The sequence below is a fragment of the Lytechinus variegatus genome, chromosome 10 (genome assembly GCF_018143015.1).
Source record: "Lytechinus variegatus isolate NC3 chromosome 10, Lvar_3.0, whole genome shotgun sequence".
Lineage (NCBI taxonomy): Eukaryota > Metazoa > Echinodermata > Echinoidea > Temnopleuroida > Toxopneustidae > Lytechinus > Lytechinus variegatus.
The window spans coordinates 34,870,922-34,898,488 of record NC_054749.1 but is presented as its reverse complement, the minus strand read 5'-3'; the positions used below and the strand labels follow the sequence as shown (position 1 = coordinate 34,898,488).

At 36.0% G+C, this 27,567-nt stretch overlaps 2 protein-coding genes across 2 annotated transcripts in view; both read right to left on the bottom strand.

Annotated features, from left to right (window-relative positions):
• Nucleotides 1-693: 693 nt before the first annotated feature.
• Nucleotides 694-13,219, bottom strand: LOC121422815 (L-xylulose reductase-like). The gene is made up of 8 exons (XM_041618023.1): nt 13,116-13,219; nt 9,944-10,041; nt 8,385-8,539; nt 7,857-7,899; nt 7,056-7,155; nt 6,606-6,670; nt 3,548-3,665; nt 694-947 (listed from the first exon to the last, which is right to left on the bottom strand). Exons 1-8 carry the CDS (start codon nt 13,165-13,167, stop codon nt 838-840), a joined length of 741 nt encoding a protein of 246 aa, XP_041473957.1. The 5' UTR covers nt 13,168-13,219; the 3' UTR covers nt 694-837.
• A 3,590-nt stretch (nt 13,220-16,809) lies between these two features.
• Nucleotides 16,810-27,567, bottom strand: part of LOC121423216 (polycystic kidney disease and receptor for egg jelly-related protein-like) — a 42,038-nt gene continuing 31,280 nt past the window's right edge. Inside the window, exons 33-44 of the mRNA XM_041618537.1 lie at nt 26,718-26,885; nt 25,630-26,181; nt 24,878-25,068; nt 24,306-24,483; nt 23,551-23,728; nt 22,674-22,793; nt 22,067-22,216; nt 21,278-21,415; nt 20,242-20,564; nt 19,554-19,809; nt 18,360-18,647; nt 16,810-17,125 (exon numbers count right to left, since the gene is read on the bottom strand). Of these exons, the coding sequence (XP_041474471.1) occupies nt 16,983-17,125; nt 18,360-18,647; nt 19,554-19,809; nt 20,242-20,564; nt 21,278-21,415; nt 22,067-22,216; nt 22,674-22,793; nt 23,551-23,728; nt 24,306-24,483; nt 24,878-25,068; nt 25,630-26,181; nt 26,718-26,885 (2,685 nt within the window). The 3' untranslated portion in view covers nt 16,810-16,982. The remainder of the gene's footprint in view (nt 17,126-18,359; nt 18,648-19,553; nt 19,810-20,241; nt 20,565-21,277; nt 21,416-22,066; nt 22,217-22,673; nt 22,794-23,550; nt 23,729-24,305; nt 24,484-24,877; nt 25,069-25,629; nt 26,182-26,717; nt 26,886-27,567) is intronic.

Below are 27,567 nucleotides of genomic sequence, written 5' to 3'. Positions count from 1 at the left end.
CACAAATAGCATTCTTCTCACTTCGGAAACAGTGACCAGCAAACCCTAATCCACGCTGGTGGAGATAGGTGGAAGAACTCCATAAATATCATCTTTTTGTTTTGTGATCTCTCCAACTAATATTTTGTACCCTCATTAAAAGTCGAGTACATGTGCCATCTAGTCTATCTTTGACAGACTTCTTCATTGTCCAATGTTTCTGAACCATACCAAAGGTCATATAACACATATAACATAGTTGGTTAAACAAATATTGCATGCCATTTCTCCCATTATGCATTCTTCCAGTTAAGATAATCTAAAATAATTTCAGGCACTTTACAATTACCTTTGAATTATTAGGCATACATTACAAATGGTGTATTTAATATATCAACTCATTTATCATAATCAAGCACTTCTTCATTGTGCTTCGTTGTATATATGACATCTTAAGAAAAGAAAAATCTATGATTATAACAATCAACTGGTAAATCAATAATTACAAATAAACATCTCTGATTATTCACATCTACATTTCATTTTTGAGGAAAAATGTTCATTACAGCTAAAATATCATTAATAGACCAAGAGAAAATAAAAATCCTAAATTTTCCTTGATGTAAGAACAAAGCAATTGCCATAGAACAATGAAATATGAAGTATATCACACTCTATCCAATTTCTACTCTACCCCTCCCCCATAAACCATAAAAGCAGATAAAAAAAATGTTCAAATATCAAAGCATTCTTCCCAACATAAAATGTAATTTGGAGGTAGATCACTGGTATACTTTCCCACATATATATCAAAATGGAATATTTTCATTCAGTTATTCATTGAGGTGATTTCATACCCTAGATTAACGTCGCTGAAGCACCCCCGTCAATCGGCATGGTGATACCATTGATCATTGCACTCTTGTCGCTAAGTAAGAACAGAACTGGATCAACCACATCTTCAATTTCTGGAAAAGAAATAAAATACATTGCTTAGTATACAACTAGCATACTATGCTACAAGCATTTATCAAGGTATACAAAGGCAACTTATACTTTTATGGATTTTTAGCTGCCAATTCATTCATCAAACTGTGATTAACAGTGTAGGCAATAAAATAGCTTAGTCCACCAAGCCTCCACAGATAGATATGCTATGCACTCTTGGAGCCCGTTTCATAAAGATTTTACAATTCAGTTGATTCACCAAAGTGCGCCACCCATTGGTTGCAGCAGACGGGCTAACATTTGCAATGCCTCATGGGAAAAAATCAACATCGAAATTCATCTCTGTGGTGTGTGCTGCATGTGTGTACCCTATTTTACGCTGCAGTGGCGCGGCCGGCACGGCTCAACCGGCTCGCATATATGCTGTCAACCAGGGTCTGCGAACGAAAATGCTGCATAATTCTTTGTGAAATTTAGAACCTTTGGGTGAATTTTCCACCACTGTTGCTATGGTGTTCACAAGTGCAGAGGATGATGAAGAAACACAAACAGTCACATTACAGTACACTAGTATTGTGTGCTGCATGAACCTGTGATGTCGACCCCGCTGTCTGTTGCAACCTCTAGGTGGTGCAACGTATTGTGAATAAACCAAATTATAGTAACTTTAATATTATGGTGACTCCCATTGATATTTGATTTTTACTTAAATATTGCAGTTTGCCATAGATAGTTGTAGTCCTCAATATTAAACATGGCCTATATGACAGACAGCAAACCTGCCAAGAACATAGGGAATCCTTATCTCATTAACTCCTCATCTGCTTCAAGACCTTGTATCTCAACTGGTTTACAGTCATTTCATGGACTTTATACAAAATGCATTCAAGGAATTATTTTTAGTAATCTTTGATGGTACTATGATAATTCAATCTCATTGCTTTTCACTTTGTACTGCGTCTCTTTCATGTTCATTTCTCATTTAACCCCTTGACACCTGGAACAGGGTTATACCTGCACAAAGTCTATGAGAATGACAGAATTCAGTATTCAACCGGTTAATTTGTTTTCATAATTCCTCCATTCAACAGTCTTAACCCTAAATCTCCCGGGGTATTTTGATTCTTGTCATTCCCGGGGGGGGGGGGCCATTATGGCCCCCCTTAAGATCTCGGCCGCCGATCGCGCGAGCGACGCAAAAATTTGCACGCTGGTAGTGTGCGATGTAATCTACAAGGCTGTATGGTAAAATTTTCCAAAATAATGAGATTTTATTTTATATGAATTAATTATGCTAATTTATGCATAAATCATACTTTTTGCTCTAATTCACTAAATAAAGCTCCTAGAATGCTAATTTTTGGTAAAAATTTTCTTTGTAGCATTCTTAACAATCGTAATTCAAAAAAACTTTGGTTTGGAAATAAATTTCCTATGTATTTTATTGTTTTATAAATTTCTTATGTATTTCTTTGTTTTTTTACTTTTTGTTTTTTGTTTTTTCAATGGAAATTGTTCCAGACATAATTCTGATCATAATCAAGGCAAAATTAATTAAGTTTAATCAGTAAAAGTAGAAATAATGATACATTTATGAATTTTGGCTAAATACGCAATTTGCATTGGATTTGTACATGAAATCACGTTTATGAGCAATTTTGGGTCTGACATGCACTTGCATAATGTTGTGTTATGTCGTAACCGCGTACCCAGGCGTCACAACTTTGGTCTCAAAATTTGCGTGAGACTTGAATGTAAAAAGTCAGTGAGCTGCGAGGTGAAAAAATTTCGCGCAGCAGATATATCGCGAAAATTGTTGAGGGGGGGCCATTATGGTCCCCCCCCCCGGGAGAATTAGGGTTAAAGAATATCCTCATGTTGAACTATGAACCTCCTAGACATTTGATCATTCTTATTTCTTCAAGTTCTCCTGTTAATGTGTACAAGGAATCATGTGTAGGAATCTTTGATATCTCATTAAACTCATTATTTCTGATTTGCCTTGTGATGGAGAGCTAAAAACCTGAAAAAGAATATTCCCTTTTTTTCAACCTAAAAAACTATTTTGGTGAAGAAATCACTCATCAGTATTCATAAAGGCAGCGCATATAACTGAAACTTTAAAAATTAGTATTTTGCATGAAACTATTATTTTTCCACTAATAAATAGTGAAAAGAAAATTAGAGCCCCATCTTGCAAATAAATTACAATTGATCCAACCAACCACAACTATGGAAAGCCATCAACATCTAAATACATGTTTATTCAAAATATTTCTAGATATGATGCATACATTGTATTCATACATTCATTGTTTTGACAATTAAGTGCACCCCTCTTTGTTCACAAAGGACATTGTGCAAATTTCCTGAAGTAATAATTATGACATTGATGGATTTCCATTAATCCGACGTTGAATTGGATCAATCGTAACTCTTTTCAAGACCCATCTGGGCTAAATAAATTGGCCTATCGGGATCACCGTTGCATGCGCATTTTGCTCAGTAGATTGACTAGGAACCAATCAGACTTGCTCTTTCAAATCAGAGATTAATCGCTATGTTACAGGACCTTGGTGATGTAGTGGGTCTTACAATACAAAAGAAATAAAAGACTTACCCAAGAATCTACCCAGAGGTATTCTGCTCATCATAGCGGCCTTCTTTTCCTCTTGAGACCAGTACTTCCTGGACATTGGTGTAAGTACCACGGTTGGATTCACACAGTTCACTCGGATCTACCACAAAATCAAATGAAATCACAAGTTTATACAAAGTCATACTGTGCTCTGTAAATCATCATTTGATAAAAAAATCTTTTGATGTAACAATCAAAATATATTATTATGTCCTCTTCAAATAAATGTATACATACATCATCAAGGGCAGTGCTACAGGAAAGGGCAGGGTGGGTGACTCCCTCACCCATTATTTTTCCAATTCAAATAATGAAAAAAATAAATAAAAACTAGAATTTAATTCGTCATGCGGACGAATTAGGTGGTCTGTCTTTATACTCGCCATCGTGATCACTATTACCATGTTCATGCAGATCAATGTGATCTTCATGATGACGACTGAATGTTGATTATGAATAGAATACTTGTGAAAGACGGGAGATGATAAAGCACTGTAAAAGAGTCTCTTTGATGTATGACAATACATGTGATTAAAAAAAGTAATCATAATCTGTTTTATCTTGCTAAATTTTAACGTTTGTACCTTTAAATTATCATAAAGGATCATGTACGAGGTGGTAAAAAGAAAAAAAAATCATCTTGTTAACCCCAGGATTCGAACCTGCGCCCCCGAGAAAGCAAGTCAAATGCGTTATCCATTGAGCCACGATATTCCGCATAGAGATTACACGTAAGCAATTTTGAGAATTACAATTCCAATTTTGCAAGCGAAATACGGGCATGATCCCGGCATCTGATCAAAAAATGAAGGGAACATTTGCGAAAGCTTAGAATCTCAGCTACAACATACTAAAAGCTCAGGGAAAACTGACAAAAAAAATGGAGATATGGCTCACGAAATAGAGGAATGTCGAATCTAGTTTTGAGAAAAAGTCATGTCCCATAGAGATTACACGCAAAACACATGTGATATGAAAAAAGCAATTATAATCTGTTTTATCTTGCTAAATTTTAACTTTTATACCTTTTAATTATCATAAAGGATCATGTAAGAAGTGGCAAAAAGAAAAAAAAAGTGAAAAAAAAAATCATGTTGTTCACCCCAGGACTCGAACCCGCGCCCTTTAGAAAGCAGTCAAAGCCACGATATTCCCCATAGAGAATACACGTAAGCAATTTTGAGAATTACAAGTCCAATTTTGCAAGTGAAATACGGGCATGATCCCGGCATCTGATCAAAAAATGAAGGGCACACTTCCGAAAGCTTAGAATCTCAGCTACAACATACTAAAAGCTTAAGGAAAACTGACAAGAAAAAATGGAGATATGGCTTACGAAATAGCGGAATGTCGAATCTAGTTTTGAGAAAAAGTCATGTCCCATAGAGATTACACGCAAAATGAGGAAAAATGACATGCCTCTTTTTATCGCTGTTTTACGCAATGATGCATTTCTCAAAACGAAAATTCATGGTAACTAAGGAGAAAGAGTACATTCTAAACTACAACATATCGAAATCTGGGCGAAAAACGATCTATATTCGAGAAGTTACAACCAAATTTGCATAAATTTGATGACGTCATTTTTGAAAAAATGAAATTTTTAGTTTAGGCGCCATTTTGATGACGTAACGATATAATTTAGGGACAATGGTGACATGAAATCAAATCTACAACTCATACTCTATCGATATATGAAAAAAAAATTGGGGGTCAACGGATTATTTAAAGAGCTACAGTGAATTTTCAATAGGCATGTTTTTGCCCATATATGGCCTATAGTGAGAGCTCGCGCGCACACGTGCTGCAAACTTTAACGGGTGTTAATTTCGTTATTAATGGTCGTAGAAGGTTGATCAAGGTATCAAATTGTTCAGAATTTTATTATCAATGAAATGATGTAAAAAAAACGGTGTTTCTGCTTTGCGTTAAGGCGTTACGCGCGGAAACGCGCGCGCATGCGTGCGCGCGTGCAAAATTTTTGAAATGCTTAAAATGACCTGAAACGTACTCTCGTTCGGTCAAAAAGTGATTTTGAGCATTTTGAAATTTTGACGCGCGCGTCGTGACCTCCAGGTGACCTTTGATGACATGACCTAATGACCTTTGACCTGAAGTTGATGTGATGTTAATTTGACTGATTTTCGATAATTGATAATGGAGATATGATTGATAATGTGATTTTACAAAATGGCGCCTAGATGACGTCATCATGACCTGATGACCTTGAAAAGCTTATTTTGACGTGTCCATGACAGATCCTATAGATGACATGAAATTCAATGAAATTGACCAAGTCCATTTTGAGATAACTTGGCGACAAGAAAATCCGTAAAAATAAAGAAAGAAAGAAAGAAATAAAGAAAGAAATAAAAAGAAAATTCTGACGAAATTAAGAGGTGATCTGTCAAAGACAGACCACCTAATGACAAGAATAGATTAATGAAAGAGACAAAAAAAGGAAAAGAAGAAAAAAAAAATTAAGAACATCAAAAAGTAAAGTAGTGAAACTCTATGGCCCGAATGCACAAAGGTGGTTTTGAAAACCCACGGTTGAATCCATGGTTGATGCAGATTTCTTGTAAAAGTTATGCTCAATTTAGCACGAATTGGGCGCGTGTATAAAACATGTTTAATGCTGATGCACGCTTTTGTCACAGTGCGCCATATTGTCGCCTGTTACCATAGTTAGATACGCTATTTCATTCACGAGTCCACTGTTTGAAGAGTGGACTCATTCAAAACAGTGGACTCATGAATAAATTAATAACCACGCTAAGAGGCGTAAATTTGGCGCACTGTGACAAAAGCGCGCATCAGCATCGGACATCTTTTAATAGACGCGGTAAAATAACCATGATTTATACAGGAAGTATGCATAAACAATGGACAAAATTACCTTTGTGAATTCAGGCCCAAATTGTAATTTGATTAACACAAGATAGGTGGTCTTGTTCCCTAGTCCCTACCCCTTTTAAACATTACCTTGGTTCTGCTTGTTAACATAAGAAATAAATAATAGTACTAATCCTACAGATACCTTGTGTCTGGCAAATTCTAAAGCGGCAACCTTTGTGTATGAATCCAAAGCCCCTTTGCTTGAAGCTGCAAAAATAACAATTGTAAACACAGCATTTATCATCCTTCATCTATCTAGTAAAACATTCTGAGGCACAGGCTGCAATAACAGACATGGACAAGGGCTACAAAAAAAAAACTCAGTGAAACCAAGAGAGACAAGAAAAATGGTATTCACAACCAGGTAGTTTTTATAAATATGTTATGCGTTCTCATGCGTTCTTTTCAATGAAAAATGTGAAATTGAACAATATCATATTTTGATTACTTACATTGGACTTTGGAGAAATTATCAGCATTGTGCTAACGTGCTTATCCCTTTTTATTCTTTTATTCAAATGTACTTCTTGTTGGGGCGGACATAACCTCTAAAAATATCAACATATATACAACATGATAAAATATTTCTCACCATAAACAGCATGGTTTGTGAGTCCCTGTAAACTGGCAATACTAGAGAGGTTCACAATAGATCCACCACATCCTTTTGCAATCATTCCTTTTGCTATAATCTATAAAACAATAAGACCAAAAGAGAAAAGACATTTTTGAAATGTTGATCAAAGAACCAATCCACTAAAACTATGTAAAGGCCTATCTCCAATGTCAGATTTGATGATTAGTTGTACCATTATTGGAAAACCATACCATAGTATAATAGAGTAAAATAACTTATATATCTCCTGCAATACAGGAAAAAATAACTCAGATGTGAGTTGGACAAGAGAAAAGAGGGGGAAAAGGAAGAAAATGGAATAGAAAAAAAAAGTGGCTTTACGTACATTGTATTACTATATGATCATGCCTCCATCAATACCATGGTGCTACCCGCCTACCCCTGCCTACATTGTACTTCAAATGCACAATACTGTTTCTGACTGTGCTAAACAATTTTTAATTTCTACATGTATGGCTTTATGGAAACACTGATTCCAGCTTTCAATTGACTGGTTCATTTTCTGATTCAATCTTCTTGTATTACCATTTTATTCCCTAGTGACTAACATTTCTTTCAAGCAAACGATAACAATATCATGAATTGAGTGCTGACAGTCACAAGTCTTCATTTCTTACACTGAAAAGAGTAATTTACATGTATGTAATAGACCACTAGTATTGCATATTTTGTGAATGAGTGCTATCATTAAATAAACAAGCTTCATTGAGACTATAGAACAAACCAATAATTGTTTTTCCAAAGAAGTCATATTACCTTTGTGATTTGAAGGATTGATCGGTGATTTATCATCATAACACTGAAAATAAACAGACATGAAAAAAGTGTAATCATTCCCAAATTCACCTTACATAATATGTGTTTAGACTTTAAATCTGCCACAGTACAGCAGTGTTCCTCACATTGATGCCCATCACTTCTGATTATTTGACAAGGACAAGTCCACCAAAACAAAAAAATGATATGAATAAAAAGAGAAAAATTCAACAAGCATAACACTGAAAATTTCATCAAAATCAGGTGTACAAAATGAAAGTTATGACTTAAAGGTTTCCCATAATTTCACAAAACAGTTCTATGCACATCCCGTCATTTGTCATTTGCATGAGACTAAATATACATGTAGCTATTTTGTGAAAAAAGCAGATCTTTGAAATGTCTTATTTTTATTTAGCTTTAATCTTTTTTATATGAGTAATATTTTATCCTCAATTCAGAGTTTCAAACTAGACAAAATGCAGTAAAATTGTTAGCTTACAAAAGAGAATAGCAATGAAGTCTCACTTGTCATAGGCTTCGGCAGATACCTCGAGGCATGTTTCTCCACTGGATACACCAGCGCTGTTTACCAGGAGATCGAACGGAGGCAAGGGTGACAGCACTTCATTTGTTTTATCCCAGTCATGAACATCCAAGCAAATTGTCTCAATACCAGGCACCTGAACAAAACAAATGGAATTGAAGGTGTAAAGATTAACACAATCAAGAATCATTCAGGAAATGAGAAGTTGGAGAGACCTTGGAAATCTCTAGAAAAACCAATTTACTGCCATTTAATATTCTTGATTGCCAAATATATTTCCTTTTGGGAAAATTACAAAATGTTGTCATGAAATAGGCCTACAACTGAATGTTCATAAACATTTTATTATTTATTTATCATTATTTATTGGTTTATATGCACATATATATTGACCAGCAGCAGGGCTGAACAGGTCAATTTACAATATCAATACAAAGTAAACAAATAAAAATGAAAAATAAAAGCAAGAACAGTAAATATAATTTTTTGGCTAGTGATTGAATGGCATCAGTAATATAATACTACCAGTATATGATATTACTTTCAGCATATCATGAAGCAGTAAGTCGAAAAATTGTGTGCAGCAGGGTGGGGGGTGACCATGACCATCTAAGAAATCAAATTTAGAGGAATAGATGCTCATTTTTCTGTTTTTTTACACATTCTATGAAAAACATGTTGGGGCTGAAGCTTTAATGTTTTTATTATTCAAGTTCAACAAATTTCAAATTAATTCAACGATATAATGAATGTGATTTAACCCTATCTAGGCCGGGGGGGGCCTCGGAGGCCCCCCCTCAACAAATCGCGCAATAGTTTCGCCGCGCAAAATTTTTTGACCGCGCCACTCGCTGACTTTTTACTTTCAAGTCTTGCGCAACTTTTGAGACCAACTTTGCGTCCTCCGGGTATGTGGTTCCGAAATTATGCAACATTATGTAAGTGCATGTCAGACCGAAAATTGCTCAAAAACGTGATTTCGTGTACAAAGTCAATGCAAATTGTGTTTTCAACCAAAATTCATAAATGTATGATTATTTTTAGTTTTGCTTGTCTAAATATATTTATTTTATGCTTTTTATGATCACTGAAGAGTCCCCAAAAAATTTCATTGAAAAAACAATGAAAAACAAAAGGTCAAAAAACAAGGAAATACATAAGAAATTGCAAAAAAACAATAAAATACATAAGAAAATGATTTGATATCGCAATTTTTTTCATGTACACTTGCTAAGAACACCACAAAGAGTTTCAATACCAAAAATTAGTACATTTTGAGCGTTATTTAGGGAGTTAGAGGAAAAAGTATGATTTCGCATACTAATTACGCATAAATTAGCATAATCACTTAATAGCGATTCGCACGAAAAAAATTACTACACAGTCTTGGAGATTATGTCCCAGGCAACCAGCATGCCAATTTTCGGCGCGATCGCGCGGTCGACGGCCGAGATCTTAGAGGGGGGCCTGGGAGGCCCCCCCCCGGCCATATGAACTCCCAAAATACCCCGGCCTAGATAGGGTTAAGGGTATTTTTTACCTCCTTCTTCAATGAATCTAAATCAGCCTGGGATCGCGTTAGAGCAGTAACTGAAGCTCCACATTTTGCTAGTGCTACTGCAATTCCTCTGCCAATTCCTGTACATACCGGTAGACAAATTAAAGTCAATGATATGAAATAAAGTTAACAGATCATCAACACATTGTAGTATCATACTAAATTTATAAGCTGATATTTCAATATTGAAAGAGATTCAAAATCAACAAAATATTTGCTTCGTTTGCTTATGGCGCACTGGCATGAATAATACTTGTAAACATTTTGGCCAAATAATTTTATTTCAACTAAACAAATGCCAGGCTTGAACATAGGCGGCGGAAGCGTGGGGGGGGGGAGGATGGGGGAAGTGTCCCCACAAAACAAAATTTTAGGGGGATGGTCCCCCCCAAAAAAAAAAATTTTTGATAACCCCTTTTTTTTTTGGTTGTCAATTTTTTTTCCTGCATCCCCCCCCTAAATTCACGTGGACTCCCCCTGAAACGTGTGTTGTTCCCCCCATGAAAAAAAGGTTGATGACTTTTTTTTTTTTGGTTAGCAACTCCTAAAATTAAGCTGATAACCTTTTTTGGGGGCGCTTGTCCAAATTTTTACCTGTGTCCATCCCAAAATTTCAGGTGGACACCCCCTAAATTTTTTTGGCTTCCGCCGCAAATGGGCTTGAATAATAATCCAAGACCATTGGATATAGTGGCCTAGGATGCCCTGTTGACTGGCCTTGAAATCCCACTGCACTGGACCCAAACTTTTGTTAAACTGTCTTGACTTGAAATATGAATAGATTTGTCCTTTGTCAAATGTGCCATTTTATTAGGTGGTCTGTCTCTGACAGATCACCTATTGATTTCGTCAGAATTTTCTTTATTTCTTTCTTTCTTTCTTTATTTCTTTATTCTTGGCACCTATGTTTGTCGCCAACTTTTCTCGAAATTGGCTGAATCAATTTTGCTGATTTTTTCGTCATATATAGAATCTATCATAGAGACGGCAAAATAAGCTTTTCAAGGTCATATGGTCATGATGACGTCATCTACGCGCCATTTTGTAAAATTCTTCATTTGATCATATCTTCATTATCAATTATCAAAAATTAACAATATTGACATGACATTAACTTCATGTCAAGGGTCAACTGTCAATGTCATCAAAGGTCATGTAGAAGTCATGACGCGCGCGTCAAAGGTAAAAAAATCGTCCAAATGAGCTATAAATTTTTTTGGGTACGTTTCAGGTCATTTTAAGCATTTCAAAAATTTGCGCGCGCGCACGTATGCGCGCGCGTTTCCGCGCGTTACACCTTAACGCAACGCAGAAAAACCGTTTCTTTTAATATCATTGCATTGCTAATAAAATTCTGAGCAATTTGATACCTTGATCAACCTTCTACAACCATTAATATAGAAATTAACACCCATTAAAGTTTGCAGCACGTGTGCGCGCGAGCTCTCACTATAGGCCATATATGGGCAAAAACATGCCTATTGTAAATTCACTGTAGCTCTTTAAAAAGTCCGTTGACCCCCAACTTTTTTTTCATATATCGATAGAGTATTAGTTGTAGATTTGATTTCATGTCACCATTGTTCCTAAATTATATCATGACGTCATCAAAATGGCGCCCAAACTAAAAATTTCATTTTTTCAAAAATGACGTCATCAAATTTATGCAAATTTGGCTGTAACTTCTCGAATAAAGATCATTTTTCGGCCAGATTTCAACATGTTGTAGTTTATAATGTACTCTTTCTCCTCAGTTAACATGAATCTTCGTTTTGAGAAACGCATCATTGCGTAAAACAGCGATGAAAAGAGGCATGTCATTTTTCCTCATTTTGCGTGTAATCTCTATGGGACATGACTTTTTCTCAAAACTAGATTCGACATTCCTCTATTTCGTGAGCCATATCTCCATTTTTTCTTGTCGGTTTTCCCTGAGCTTTTAGTATGTTGTAGCTGAGATTCTGGGCTATCGGAAGTGTGCCCTTTATTTTTTGATCAGATGCCGGGATCATGCCCGTATTTCACTTGCAAAATTGGAATTGTAATTCTCAAAATTGCTTACGTGTAATCTCTATGGGGAATATCGTAGCTCAATGGATAACGCATTTGACTTGCTTTCTCGAGGGCGGAGGTTCGATTCCTGGGGTAGAAAAGATGATTTTTTTTCATTTTTTTTTTCTTTTTGCCACCTCTTACATGATCCTTTATGATAATTAAAAGGTATGAAAGTTAAAATTTAGCAAGATAAAACAGATTATAATTGTTTTTTTCATATCACATGTATTTTGTGTGTAATCTCTATGGGACATGACTTTTTCTCAAAACTAGATTCGACATTCCTCTATTTCGTGAGCCATATCTCCATTTCTTCTTGTCAGTTTTGCCGGAGCTTTTAATATGTTATAGCTGAGATTCTGGGCTTTCGGTAATGTGCCCTCCACTTTTTGATCAGATGCCGGGATCATGCACGTTTTTCACTTGCAATATTGGAATTGTAATTCTCAAAATTGCTTACGTGTAAAGTCTATGGGAAACATTAATAATCACATTGAGCAATGGTCAAAATTTATTCTTAGGATGTCTAGAATCAAGATTATCAATCATATCTAAATTATTCATTTTATACATTAGCCGACTCTGAATGAAAAATCATGACAGACCACCTAATTCGTCCGCATGACGAATTAAATTCTAGTTTATTTTCCATTTATCCTGTTGATTTGCACTGACTAGATTGTAGATCTAGAATTGTGAAAATTCCCTAAAATAATGAGAACTATAGTGTGGGAACATGGCCTTAAAAAGAAACTTGAGGCCTGGAAATGAATAAAAAAAAATTACCAAATAATATAGAAATAGAGTGAAGACTCTGGCCGTCTGGGTCTGGGAGGAGGCGGAGCGTTCACAGTCAGTCACAAACACAAAGCCATTTCGTTCATCAGCGCGTATAATCTATTATACACTCAATTACATCAAGGAAAGCACAATTCCTTGATATATGTATTCAAATAGCACATGAGCGAAATTATCGGCTACAGCGGGACAGGAGCCACTCTGGCTTACTCTTAAAATACATCACAAAATTACCAGCCGAATTCATCTCACTAATAATGTGAAAATTTCTCTCAATTTACGAGTCAAATAATGCGCTCACCTTTTCCTGCACCAGTCACAAGGGCCCTCTTATTTTCAAAACGAATTTCCATGTTTTTGTGAGAGAATCGACGGCGGAGATGCTCGACTACGGTAGACGGTCAGCTGTACGTCACCCCACTGCACTTAGAAAACAGCTGATTGCCTATAGACTTCGTCGTTTTGGGGGGCGGGGCCGCTTTTGGGCAAAAACCAAAGACGTTTAATATGCAAAAACGATAAAACAATTAGAAGTAAGACAGGTGTTGGTTTGCATGAAGAAACTTTTTAAAAGTACATCAATAGAAAAAAAATGTTCTTCCATTTTTCATTTCAAACATGGAAAGTCATACTCTTAGGACAAAAGAGTAGGCCTACCCGCTTTCCGTTTGTAATACTGAAAGTATTATAGTTGGGTTTTTTCAGGGCCCGTATGTCCTCCTTTTCCTACCTATATTTTGGTAAAAACATAAAGATATTGAAAACCTTTCATGGCTTCTCCTGATGATTGATTAAACTTTCTGATTCTAATTTTAACTAGCCCCATGTACATACATGTAAGTATATTATTTTTCATTTTGCACAAATGGCAAAAGGGTGTTTTGAAACATTTAATTTTTTATTCCATTTTCACTTTATTTACTTTTTTGTAAGGTGTCCGTTCATACCACTATCACTCTCTTTTCAATTAATTACTATTTTTACACACCAATCTGTCCTTTTCTGGTAATGAATATGCAGGGGCGGATCCATGAATTTTCGGAAGGGGGGGGCGCATTTTCCTGAGGAAAAATTTGACAAGCAAAAAAAGGGTTTTAACCCGAAATTAAGGGGAATCTGTCCACGAAAAAAAATTGACAAGCAAAAAAAAGGTCTTCACTTTCAAAAGGGGGGGCACACTTCTGCTTTAACACCATTTTCACATTACAAATTTTAAGGGGGCACAGGCCGGCTGTGTCCACCCCCCCCCCCCCCCCTCTGGATCCACCAGTGTGCAATATGGTTTTCCTATAGTGTGCTGCTTTTGATCTATGACCATCTTTTTTATATGTATTTCTAAAAATCTGTTCTCACTGTTCAATACCTATAACCCCCCCCCCCCCCCCCCATTTCTTCTATCCTGTTCTTCAAACATTTCTTTGGTAATTTCATGTATTGATTTTTTCCGGGCATCATCATCATTATCACAATCCTCAAATAAGTAACAGTAATGGCAACTAAACATATCAAAGGAGTATTAAAACTTTATTTTATATTCCAGAAGAAATGAAAATAATATAATCTGCCTAGATGTTCCTTCAATTGTATATTTCCAAAGTTGTGCATCATATCACTATCTCAGAAATTAATAACTTCTGCATTATGTTTATATCCAAGTTTGATTATATCAGTGTTATCTTTGTTTGAGTTTCTATATTTATTCAAGTCAGCTTGTTGATGTGGATGACTGGGTCAGAGAATAATAGCAAGATCTTTTCAAATTCACTATAATATAAATACCCCCACAATGGTTTCAAGATCATCTATCAGAAATAGATTAACATTTGTTTTTTTAATAAAAAAAATCAAATCCTCAAATTTTTACATTAATGTCTCAATTTTTTTGGGGGGTGAATTCAATAAATTATTTGTACTTGTTTTCTAATACTTTATATAATTTCCATTTTTTTCATGGTGACCAATACAAAGTGTAAAAGAGTGATAGCTTAATACGTACAAATGTACCTGTTTCATTGTCTTAGTCATACAACAACATACAAAACAAATGGGAAATGGAATTATTCTCATCATTGATAATCAGCCACAGATGTATTTTTAAAATACCCAGAATAACTGTCTAGCATTTAGGAACAATGATTTCTACTTTTCAATCAATCACATTTATTAACAGTATAATGGTATGCTTGATTATATACCTATACCAAAGAGGAGGACTGATGAATACATGATAAGCACAATCAAAATGTGTTCTATTTCAGAATTCATTCTGCCACTAACACAGATTTTTCTTGGCATTCATAATAAAAAACAAAAAATATATATTGCATATGCCCCCATGGACCTGACAAAACAGATGATTTATTGAAGAGAACGAAAAAAAGACAGTTATGGGGCATTGCAAGAAACTTGCGATCAATCGCGAGTCTATTTCGGTCAGCAAAATCAATCTTATGTCTTGCAACTGATTAAAAATCTGCAATTGATTGCTTATCTGCTTCTTGAAACAAGAAATGTCATCTAATTCGCTATTAGCTAAACTGATCAATCATGTGTGCAATTTCAAAAGAATATTTGCAACTGATTGCAATATTTTCTTGCAACACCCCCTTAGACGTATAGAGAATTAGACAGAGAGAGAGAGATAAAGATTTCTGTATTTACTGTTAATAAGCCAGTTCATAGTTCCTTTCTGTGCATGATTAGAGGAAGGTAATTTGTACTAAAGTGACATGGTGGTTTAATATCTAATGAGATAAGCATCAACTTTGATGTCTTGATTATTCATTTATTCTTTTGAATAGTGGTTTTCATTTATATCAACAAAAAACAACAATGTGTCCACGAACGACTGGTATTTCACAGTTTGCCAAGTACGTTGTGCAACATGCTACTTTCTTTAATGAGATGTGGTAAATCACTAATCTATTCAAATTCATTGATTTCATCTATTCAAAGAAAATAACAAAAAGAAAGATGCTTTCAGAAGTAACCATAAATCAAGTATAGATGGCCAAGGTCATAGGTCATGAAAAGATGAATAATTGAACGATACTCTTTGACCTTCGTTTCAATCCAAACTCTACTCCCCTACAAATATCTTAGTGGAATAAGGGATGAATTGGTAAATCTGAAAATGTATTTTGACTGTAGCTAGTGCATTAAAATTTACAAGTCAGAATATAAGTAAAAAAGTCACCGAAGGTGATACATACTCCTTGCCCTATCACAATGCATTTCAAAACTATGTTAGGGGGATAATAAAAATAGTGTTCTTTTCTGATTTATTGGGATAATATATATATCACTAGCAGGGCAAATGCAGGACTTGGCACATATGAACAAAATGACTCTGTTACCTATTCATTCCAGACATATGTGTGTTCCAAGCATTAGAAGAAAAAAAATGAAAAAAGAGGAGGAAGTTCGATTTGGAAGATTTGCAAATGGATCAAGAATCAGATTTTTAGAGATAGTCAAACTCAATTCAAAGTCCTAGCTGTAACCTCAGCTTAAATTGAAAATGTAATAGAATCTGTACTGTAGATGTTAAGACAATAAAAACTTCTCAAAAAGCAGATCTTCCCGTTCAGCACACCAAACAGAGTCATGTATTTTTTAAAAGTAAACTAAAGATAATAGCTAGAGGGTATTCATTTGTCTCGCAATCTACTAGGGTCAACAAGGAAATTCGTGATCTCTCTCGCAAAAAGTGTTCACTGGCTTCCTAGGAAATTCGTGATCACTCTCGCAAAAAGTGAAACGCCTGACCAATCACACAACGGATCAGTGCCCACCTATTGTTCTCGCGTTCTTTCGTACGGTCCTGGAGATTAGTATAAATAGAGTACGATATCAGACAATTTTCATAACTTGTTAAAGAGTTGCAGCGGCACTCGAAAGCTCGTGAACTTGTAAGCTAGTGAACACTTTTTGCGAGAGTGATCACGAATTTCTTTGTTTACCATAGTAGATTGCGAGACAAATGAATACCCTCTAGCGATTATTTCAATCCGCAATAATGAACCTATTTAGTATTAAACTAAAGATCTTAATAAATTCTTAATTTGCGAAAAGTTTGCAGAATACAAGGTCATACTTGTACATGGTCAATTCATTAAAGTTTTGCACTTAAGTGCAAGATTGTTAAAAGTATCTAGTAATAAATAATTTATTCTGAGAAGACAATCTTTCTCTTTGTGAGTTTGATATCATCCGGTGATAGGTTCTCCTTGAGAAAGGATTCCATACGAACGATCATCTCTTGTGTCTTGGTCTCCATCTCCTTACATCCCATCTCAATCGGATCATCATCTACAATGTGAGAGATTAAACAGGAACGGAAAGAATCATTTATTATTATGCATAATCGCAATATCATTATGCTGTATCCCATGGGGCCATGAGATTGAATTAATTCAATCATAATGGTAATATTAAGTAAAAAAAATTCTCAATTATCCAAATTGTCCTCTCCTAGAAATATTCATTTTAGGTGCACCTAATTTACAACCAATATATTGATTAGACATATATTTTCTTTATATTTCTAATGAAATTTTAAACCAAAGAAATAATAATAATATTTAGTTTTTGTATAATGCATATCATATATCATTTAAAATCTCTAGGCACTTCCAAAGGACTTTGATATCATTACACTGGCCTTTAATAGGTGAGCAAGACTTTAACAGTACACAAGCATTTCAAGGATTAAATCCTGACAAGGTAAGCATTTGCTTTCCCTGCGTAAAGGACAGAATTTTCTGGATCAACTACTTGCTGAAGGAAATTAAGCCATGTCTGGGATTCAAAACCACTACCACCTGTTAAAAAAAATTCATCCACTAGGTAAAAAACAATCCTATATATACTATAATATACACCCAACATCTCTTGCAAACCTTACTGATCATGACTATGTTCCCCGCAGCATCCCACAATGCCAAAATTCTATGATATTCATGCATTTCAAATTCTTATATTTATGTATTTTTGTAACAATAACCTCTTGCCAGATTATATCAAAACATTCTTTAAGTTCAATAGTGATTTCCATGGATACAACACAAGAAATGCAAAAGATTTTCATCTACCTACGCCAAGACTCATCTTTTAAAAACTCAATTCTATTTCAAGGACCAAAACTCTGGAATTCTGTTTCAGTAGGTATCAAGCAATCAGTTTCATTAAATGTTTTTAAGTCAAAATCAAGGCAATTTATTTTAAATAGTTATTCATAAAGTTTATTTTGTATAAATTTGATTCAGGCATAATAAGCACCCCCCCCCCCTTTACGTTGTAGGTTAGTGATTTTTTTTTCCTATCTTTGTTATTGAAGTCTTTTTATAATTATTATGTTATAGGGTCAGCTAATCACAAGGCTTGTTCTTTTCTTGCTGTCCCTGTCATATTCAATCCAATGTTTATTTCTATTTGCTGTTGTTGTTGTTTTTTCTATTTCGTGAATATGTAGTGTCTTGTACGGATTTTTATGAGCTATAAATTTAATTGAATTGAAAATCAAAAGGAAACCACCCTGACCTACCTTCAATACAATGCTTCTCCTCTTTTTCCTCTTCCTCCTTTCTCTTCTTCTTGGTGTTCTGCTGTCGCGTGAGCCCAACAAACTTCTTAAAGCGGCCCATCATGAAGTCAACGATCTCCAGCTCATTGTCCATCTTGGAGTTCTCCTGCCGAACCCTGGCGAAAGCCTCGTTGATGATCGACAGGAACATGTTGAGGCAGATGAAGATGACGATGATGACATAGCAGAAGAAGAACAGAGGACCAAGGTGACGACTTGTCTGGACCATTTCGGCAAACTTGAACTTTCCTGTGAAAAACACAAATAACTTGATGAGCTCGTATCACAGAAGAATAATAGATCAATATGACTTAAGAAAAGTTTTTACTGTTGCTGTGACAAGAGAATGGAACACGCTTCCCATTACATTGAGATTTGAAACTTCTCTTCATGGATTTAAGAAACAGTTACTTGTATCTAGTATAGATGTAGCCTTTAAGTGTTGTCAATTGATCTACAGTGTAAAAGATATACTATGCATAGCGTTCCTAAATGCCTTATTTATTATTATTTTGGCTGTAGCTAAATGAATCCTTTCTAAGTGTAAAAAAAGTCAACACAAATAAGCAGAGGAAAGACAGGTAAGCGTTTTTTTTTTCTCTCCCACTTCTTCCTTTCCCTCTCTCTCTCCATTTTACTCTTTCTTGCCCCCTTCTCTACCCTCTCTCTCTCTCTTAATATCTCTCTTTTATTCTTATTTTTTTGCAATTAGACACATATAACCACACATAAAACGGGCTCAATCAGAGACTATACAGTCCAAACTTGTACAAAACTTGCAGCAAAAATAAACTTAGATGAGCTAAAGAGGTAGGATCTGGTTAATGAGCAGTCATACCAAAACTCAACAGAAAATGAAAATGGTAGGTGCAGTGTGGGTCCCAAATCATTACCAGTTTGTTTGGGATTTACACAGTATCCTGTTGCAAGGTTGACATGGATCACTTAAGTTTAGGTCAAGTCGAGCCCTTTTAATGAATCAAGTTGAGTCAAGTCAGTCTGTACAAATGTCAATGGAAATGAGTCTCAGTATAAATCATGGCTTAATTACAACCCTACTCTGAGGTGGAGATGTAGCCAGTGGTATGATTTTCCATACAAACAGAGATTGCTGGTAAAACAGCCTGGCAATGTTGACTGACAATGTCTCCTTACCTAGCATGGTTGAAAAGAGGGTGACGATGGTGGATCCAAAGGTACTGAAGCCCAGGAGGTATGGGCTGTACATGTTGAAGGCCATGGTGCTAAAAGCCATGAAGACAATCCCAAAGACAATCAGGTAGTACAGGATCTCACGACCAGCGTTCTTGAGGGTCAAGGACAGGATCAGGAGGCGACGGTTGAAGCGAAACAGCTTCATGAACTTGACGTTGGCAATGAAGACCACCATGGCGGTCATGTAGCGATACAGCTGGGAAATATAGGAGATACGATCAATGTCAGACTTGCAGGATACCCCTCTGGAGCATAGCGCTGTTTGAATATTTTTTGTTGTAGAACTTTGGTTGAGGATTATTAGGAATATAAAGAGTTGAATGGTTCAATTTTAAACTCTAAATTCAAAGCAAACACCACAGATGCAATTGTCATAATCATCCCAATGATAATTCAGCTGCAAATAATTAAAGATCATGTGCAACATAACGAATCAGATCCAACAACCTATCGATTAAGCTGGCAGGTAACCTATAATAATACGCAATGATGATGATGAATCACAAAACAGTAATACAACATTATCTCACTGTATGATATAATGAAACATAGCAATGATGTGAATATATGAAGTGAAATAAAGAGCTTTCACAACCCATAATATTGTTGAGAAAGTCCTGGTACTTACCAAATCCCAATGGGAGACGTACTGGAAGTTCAAGAAGCTGTCAGGTTTTGTGCGGTACTGCTCCATCAGCTGCCTACCAATAAACAATCTATACAGATAGAACGTGATAGCACAATAGGCCATGACCAGGGTCACTACCTCCAGCATGTTCCAGAAGCTTTTGAAATACTCCTTCTTTTTCTTGATGAAGAGTTTGATCTCCCGGTAGGTGAAGTAGAGAAGGTAGAGGACGTAGGCCACCTCTCCGGCTAGGACAAAATAAGCGAAGCTTCCCTGGTATCGATCGAGACGAATCGTGCGGAAGTTCACATACGGGAATGCACCTGTATCATGAACACCAGTAACAACTGATTAGGGGTTTGTAACAGAGAGAAATAATGCTACTCAAAACATCAGCAACAGTCACCTATTCATGTTTATGAATGGTTGAAAAAAAAATGATTTGCATCTAATTGCATCTTTTCCTGCAATAGGCTATTAAAAGAAAGGCTTTATACCACCTTTTTTACATCCATGCACACAATTTCTTTTCAATCATATAAGCAGCTAAACTTTAATCTATGACCTAAATAAAATTTATCTGACCTAACTATATTTTATATGACTCTCAATCATTCCTTTTGTGAAAAGTAATATACCTACCCTGTGACAAACCACAAACTTAACTTGAATCACAGTATGGTTCGATGGGTCAGATTTTGATGATTTTTATTTTGTTTTAAAGCAATATGATACCAATCTGCCAATCTGGCTGAACATCTGGTTCCATGGCATCTCATCACAAAATTCTTATAAAATTACAAATTGCAAAGTGTGAAATGTCAGTGAGAAATAGAATTTTTATTTCACCACAAAGGATGTGCACTGTAAATCAATCCCACCACCAACTTCTCTTCAGTTCAAGATTTAAGACACAAAATTCATACACTGGTGCTCGTGTTGCACCTTACACCAACACCATTACACACATTCTGGTGTTTTACTTAACATCAACATCAATTTTAAACACCAATATTAGAATCCCCACAGTACTTACCCCCTTGTGAAGGGAATTCAACGAGTAGAAATGATATGCAGTACATGTTGTTGATCGGGTTATAGGTCACAAACTCAAAGAAGACACCCCGGGTAAATTGATCCAGCCAAAAAGATTCTCGAAGGTACTGCATCCGAGCTATAAAACAGACAGAATTATGATAATGACATATTGATCACAATGTGTAAATATTTTACTTAGTTATTAAGTAAATTAATAAGATTTTGTTCTCATATATCACTTCTACATCAAGATGATATCTCAAAAGGCTTTAAAAAAATATACAATTACTACGGAAAACACATTCTGGCATGAAAAGAATTAATGGACTCTATTAAAATTAGGATCAATAAAAAAGAGCTGTGAATTCTTCAATTTAAATAAACTTAATGCAAATGAAAGCACATATTTCAAGGATGTAGCCCCATGAAACTGTACTGGATAATACTGAAATCCATTCTTCTTTATCAAGAGACTGTTATGATAAAGTCAGTCTAAGTTTATACAGTCACATTGTATAATATTCATAATATATGTTTAAAGACAATGACACAAACAAGATTATTTTTTTCATAAATACTACGCTTTCACTGTCCATATATTTATATGGAATAACAATCAAAATCATGGCTTTCACTGACGTTACAATAATGTCAAATTTATGTTAGTTTAAGTTATGAATGAAACAGGGCCCAAAAACTTATTTACTGAGTGAAATGGCACTTGGTCCAGTCTCTTTCAAATGCCTATATTGAGCGTTCTTAAATGGATATGACGAAAGCAACTGACCCATAGCGTCTGTGGGATTAGTTGGGATTTCCGCTAGATAGCCTCCTCCCTTGTAAGTAGCTTGCTTTCCAAGATATGGGAAGGAATCTATCTCAGTCCAGGAATAATGCTTCCACACTGATCCTTCAGGGGTTCTATAATCTGTAGGATCTGGGTTAGAAATAAAACGAGGAATGAAAAAGAGGGCTGAATCTCTATCTCAGGGCAGATAGTGACTAAAGATGAATTGAGCAAAAATATGAATGTGAAATTGCAATATTTCCAGTTTTGCGCAGATAAAAATCACAAAATGGGAGGGAAAAATAGAGACAAAAATTAAATGAGCTTTAAACTCTCAGATTACTATTTTTCGCCTTTTTCGTTTAATCCTTTCTCCCACTTCTTCTCCAATTTTATTTCTTGATCTCTTCCTATTCCTCCTCTGCTTCTTCCTTTTCAACTTCCTTTTTCACTCCATCACTTCTCCTCTTCCTCCTGATCTTTTTCCTCCTCCTCCTCCTCCTGCCCTTCTTCTTTTTTTCCCCTTAATCACCTGTTCTTCTGCTTCATCTTTCATTCATTCAATGTTCACCTTTTTCTTCCCAATTATCTTGTACCTTCTACCAACCTGATTCATTGACTGGTTTCCACCCTGGTGCGAAGTCTCTATCTTCATCATCACTGAATGAATAGGTGCGTTTACACTGTATCTCTGTGCTTGTCATCTCTGCTGGGAGTATGCAAGGCTCTGAAACAAATACAAGATAATTACAGGTCATATACATCCTAGGATCTTGTCACCACGAAGAAAGATTGCCATCATGATGATTTCAGGGTCATGTGATAGTATCTAAATATTTTATCAGAATTGAGATCCATTTCTGAGGCAGTTCTTCAAAGTATCCATAACCTAGAAATCCTTCCCATCACCCTACTCCTCAGCCTCTTTCTCCTTCCTCTTTTACTCCTTATCCTCCTCCTTGTCATCATCATCAACCTTCTGTTTCTCCCCTTCCCTTTCTCCTTCCCCATTCTTTGACTCATCCTCCACTTACTCCTCTCCTTCCCTCCCCTCTCCCAAATCTCCCTCCTTCTCTCCACTCTCTCCCTCATTCTTCTTATCATCATCTCTCATATTGTGTTATTCAACGCTGTCTCAACCTGGCCATTCCAACTTGTATCATCTGTTTCCTAGAGACCATTTGATACCTTTGATTCTCCCCTCTCCCCTCTGCTCTAGTTATCATCCCCTCTTCCCCTTAATCTCCTCTTCCTCTTCCCTCCTCTTCCTCCCTTCTTTCCCTTTCCTCATCACCATCACTCACCTTGTGTAACTCTTAGCTGTCTCAACCTGGCCATTCTAACTAGTATCATCTATTTCCCAGAGACTATCTTTGCCGATACCTTCTCCTCCAACCCACCTATCCCTCTGCTCTTAATAATCATCCCCTCTTCTCCTTAATCCCCTCTTCCCATCCCTCCTTTTGCTCAATACTGTCACTCACCTTGCGTAACTCTTAGCTGTCTCAACCTGGCCATTCCAATGAGTATCATGTGTTTCCCAGAGACCATCCTCTGTTTGATACCTTGGATATCCTCCTTTCCATTGTACCATGTCTCAGAGAAGAGAGACGGGATGAAGACATTCTCTGTGTAGTTCCAAAATTTCTCTCGTGTTTGAATCTGTAAAGATGCAGTAGAGTAATATTCAATGATTTATCTATCAAATTTTGACTCACCTTCTAATTTTACAGTTGTTAACAATCTAGAAATAATTCTTTTCCACTGCTGCATTTGATGAGAAATACAAAGTCCTAACTGTCATGCTGGGGACCAACCAAATTTATCCTTTATAAATTTTCACTATACAGTAAATAACTTGCCATTTTGTAGCTCTATTGGAAAACGAATAGAAAACAGCAAATTTTGACCACAGGCTTTCATACATTAAAACTTAACAACAAACTTTCTCTATTTTCCACAGCTTTGCTCACTGTGTACACTATAATCAATGCAAATATTTGGGTAAAATACACATCAAAGAAATATACATTTATTGAGGGTGACAAACAGGTATTTCATTTCAAAACAGTAGCTTGGTAGGTCTGGCTAATGTTATAAAAGCCAAGTGTCATAATGAATATGCATAAGTACTGAACAAGACCAGTTCATTTACATATAGGGGTACTTCATAAAAAAAGGTGGTTCAATTAATAAGACAGTCGGTGAACATCTACATGTAACTTGTAATACACTTTACCTTAGTAAACTTCATGAGGCCATGGTATTGGGCCTCCACGAAAGCGTCTTTCATGGATTTATTGACATAAAATGCCTGAGGGTCCCGGTCACCGAATGCTATCAGCATCACAATGTTTAGAAAGATGATGTAGAAGATAATTTCTCGAATGATGCTCTTCATTTTGATCTCCTTGAATCTAAGATGAAAATGATGATACTAATATGGTAAACATCAATTAGTGTCTCGCAGGATTTGAACCCATATTAAAATGCAGTAATGATTTAATCAATATAATAATGCTGACTTTTTCAAAGTAAAACTGTGAAATCTTCTGAAAATCAGATTAAAACTATAAAGCAGTAACAAAAGCTTCAGACAAAAATATTCATTACATGAAATTACAAATATATCATCATTTTCTATCTAAAATAATAAAAATGTGGATGGTCTTTGGGTAGTTTGGTCATTTTACATGTAGCAGTAACTTATTTGAGGGGAGAAATAGATATAGTTTCTCAAATTCATGAGATAGAAATTACTGTATCTCAGAATAGACTGCTCAGAAGAGGAACATTCTGAAATAAGCTTACCTCAACTCCCTTGCAGCAGCGAGCTCATCAGGGTTGGGAGGGGAAATCCCTGGAGGAATACCCTGATGAGTCTCTCCTCCTTCTCCTCTCTCATGCAACCATTCTTCATCCTCTCCAAGAGGTGGGATGTCATCCTCCTCCTTCTCTGGTTTCTTGAAGAGGAGAGAGAGGAAGAAGGCCAGGAACAGAACCTGAAAGAAAAAAATAAATGGACAGAATGAAAATTGCTTCCACAGATGTACTTTTAGGGGATTATTTGTTGTTGTTTTTATTTTTTCTTGTTATTTGCTTACCCTCTCTCAGATGAATTCTATTCCTATAAATTGAAACAAGAACTGATATTTGGACCTATGTACTAACTATTATAACATATAGAGTTCCAAAGTGTGACGAAATCAATTTTGACTTTTTGCATTTCAGCGTTTTTGATACCATATGTTGGTAGCGCATGGTGAAAAAAACCCACTAGCAAAATTTGGTGAGAATCGGTCCACGGGGGCCTGAGATATGACCTCATGAATACATAATTGTCCACTGAAGTCTGATTGGCCTGGTTCTAAATGTTAGAAAATATTTGTACCTGGAAATTTTCTCTATAAGTTAAGGGGAAAAAAGTACTGTGTTCATAAAATTTTTCTATATATTCACATCTACCAAAGGTATCTTATAATTATTCTCTATGTTGATATTTTAATAAGAAACTTCATTTTCTCAACATCTACAAACTACAGTCTAGTTCATATGAGACTCACTTTAAGAGGCTGCGTGAAGAAGACATCCTGGATGAGAGATATACACATTGATACAAGCCATTCTGTTGCCTTGGTCTTGCCGAACTGACCAGCCACTTCAATGGTCAACCAGAATGCCACACCCACTGATGTCATCAACAAGGCCCAACCAAAGTAAAGGCATTGCCATGGTAACTCAAACTTTTTCTTCCTCATTGGTGGTTTTGCCTGCATTCTCTTGTATCCTGCTTCCGTGGTGAGAGCGGGGATACGGGAGAGGTGCGGTGACGAGGTGCGGTCACTACCAAGACTGGAGGAGTCGAAGGAAAGGGATCGCTGGAACTCTGAAGGGTCAAGCTGGACCTGCGATGGAGAACTGACCCTGGAGAGGCCAGTCTTCTGGACATGGGCAGAGATGGTGGGTGGAGGGGGTGTTGACTGACCCCTCTCTAAGAGATCTAGTTGCTGCCTGAGCTCTCTTGATCCCATACTGGAGGCGAAGGAGAGGCGGGAGGCAATGTCCCTCCTTCCTGCTGATGATACCCTAGGCTGCTTCTTCTTCATACAACAAACCTAGTTGGAAAATAATTCAAAGACGAACATATGAACACAATGAATAATCACATAAGCATAAAGAAATTCATATTTTCTTCCTTTTAAATACAATTATCATGATTATCGAAATGCTTTGTAGCCAATAATGGCTTTAAATCATATATGAAAATGAAATACAACTGAACATTTATGTCAATGAAAAACAAAATCTATATCTTAACTCTATTCTTGCTAGCCAACTAAAAAACACATGTTAATTTCAAGGATATTCTACCGACATATTATATTCAATATCTTTACTTCATTTTACCATCATTTCACCATCATTTCACCATCATTTCAATTTTTAACACTGAATTAACAATCTGCATCTTTGCAAGCTAGATTAAGATTTGATGTGTTGAGTCAGGTATTAACAAGAAAGTTTTACAAAACCATTTTCAATAAAATGATGAAGTGCAAATAAAGCTCCAGAGGTTTGAACATCCTAAAATGGCCTCTAAATTCATTGTATATGAAGCACCATTACTAACAGCAATCTTTTCTCTACCTACCCTTGCATGTTTAGGTTGAGGTCTTGAGAGTCTGAAGATCTGTACCACAAGGATGTTAGCGGGGAACACCATCAGACTACTGATGACACCAATCACTACCTCACCCATTGAGAAGCTGATAGGACCAAGACTATACACTGTCTGGTTACCACCACTACCAAAATCAACCTGTAGGTTAGAAGTGGAAGAAAACACCAGGGCCCAATTGCATGAAAGTTACTCTCATAGTAACTTTGCCGTCCAATGGTAACTATCATGGTAACAATGATCAACAACTAATCAAAATCAAGGAATTCATGCAAGTTACCATTGGATGGCAAAGTTACCATAATGGAAACTTTTGTGCAACGGGGCCTAGAAGAATCAAATATTTCAGGATAATGAAAATATGGAAGCAGGGGAAAGGGAAATTTCTTGATAACCATTTTGCAAAAAAATCCACCTTTTGTGGTATTTCTATATTTATTCTTGAGTCATACCTTTCAGCCATTAGCCTGTGCCTACATTTTACTTTGAGACTAACATGGAGACGATTTTCTGCACATACAGTACCTTCAATCATTTATACTATAGGCAGCATTGTGATTCAAATAACACATTTGCAGATCATAGAATATCTTGTAAATTATTTGGTAATTGGAGAAATATACCACTTTGGAGCAATTCCATAAATTATCAACTTGTTGTATGTTCAACACCCACTTTTCTCCATTTGTATCTCACTTTGTGTAATGCTCAAGCCATAATTATTTGGGAGCATTCCAGCTCTTCATATGAACTAGAAAACAGATATTTGGGAAGGTACCGCATATGCAGGGTTGGACATAAGACGGAATTGCCCATTTCAACA

Excerpts from the sequence above, each read along its gene's own strand:
- LOC121422815 (XM_041618023.1), bottom strand. The coding sequence starts at position 13,167 with ATGGAAATTCGTTTTGAAAATAAGAGGGCCCTTGTGACTGGTGCAGGA. Across the intron at positions 7,900-8,384 it reads TCTGCCGAAGCCTATGACAA|TGTTATGATGATAAATCACC; the intron begins GTGAGACTTCAT and ends GTTTATTTTCAG. Across the intron at positions 3,666-6,605 it reads TAGAATTTGCCAGACACAAG|ATCCGAGTGAACTGTGTGAA; the intron begins GTATCTGTAGGA and ends ATTTTGTGGTAG.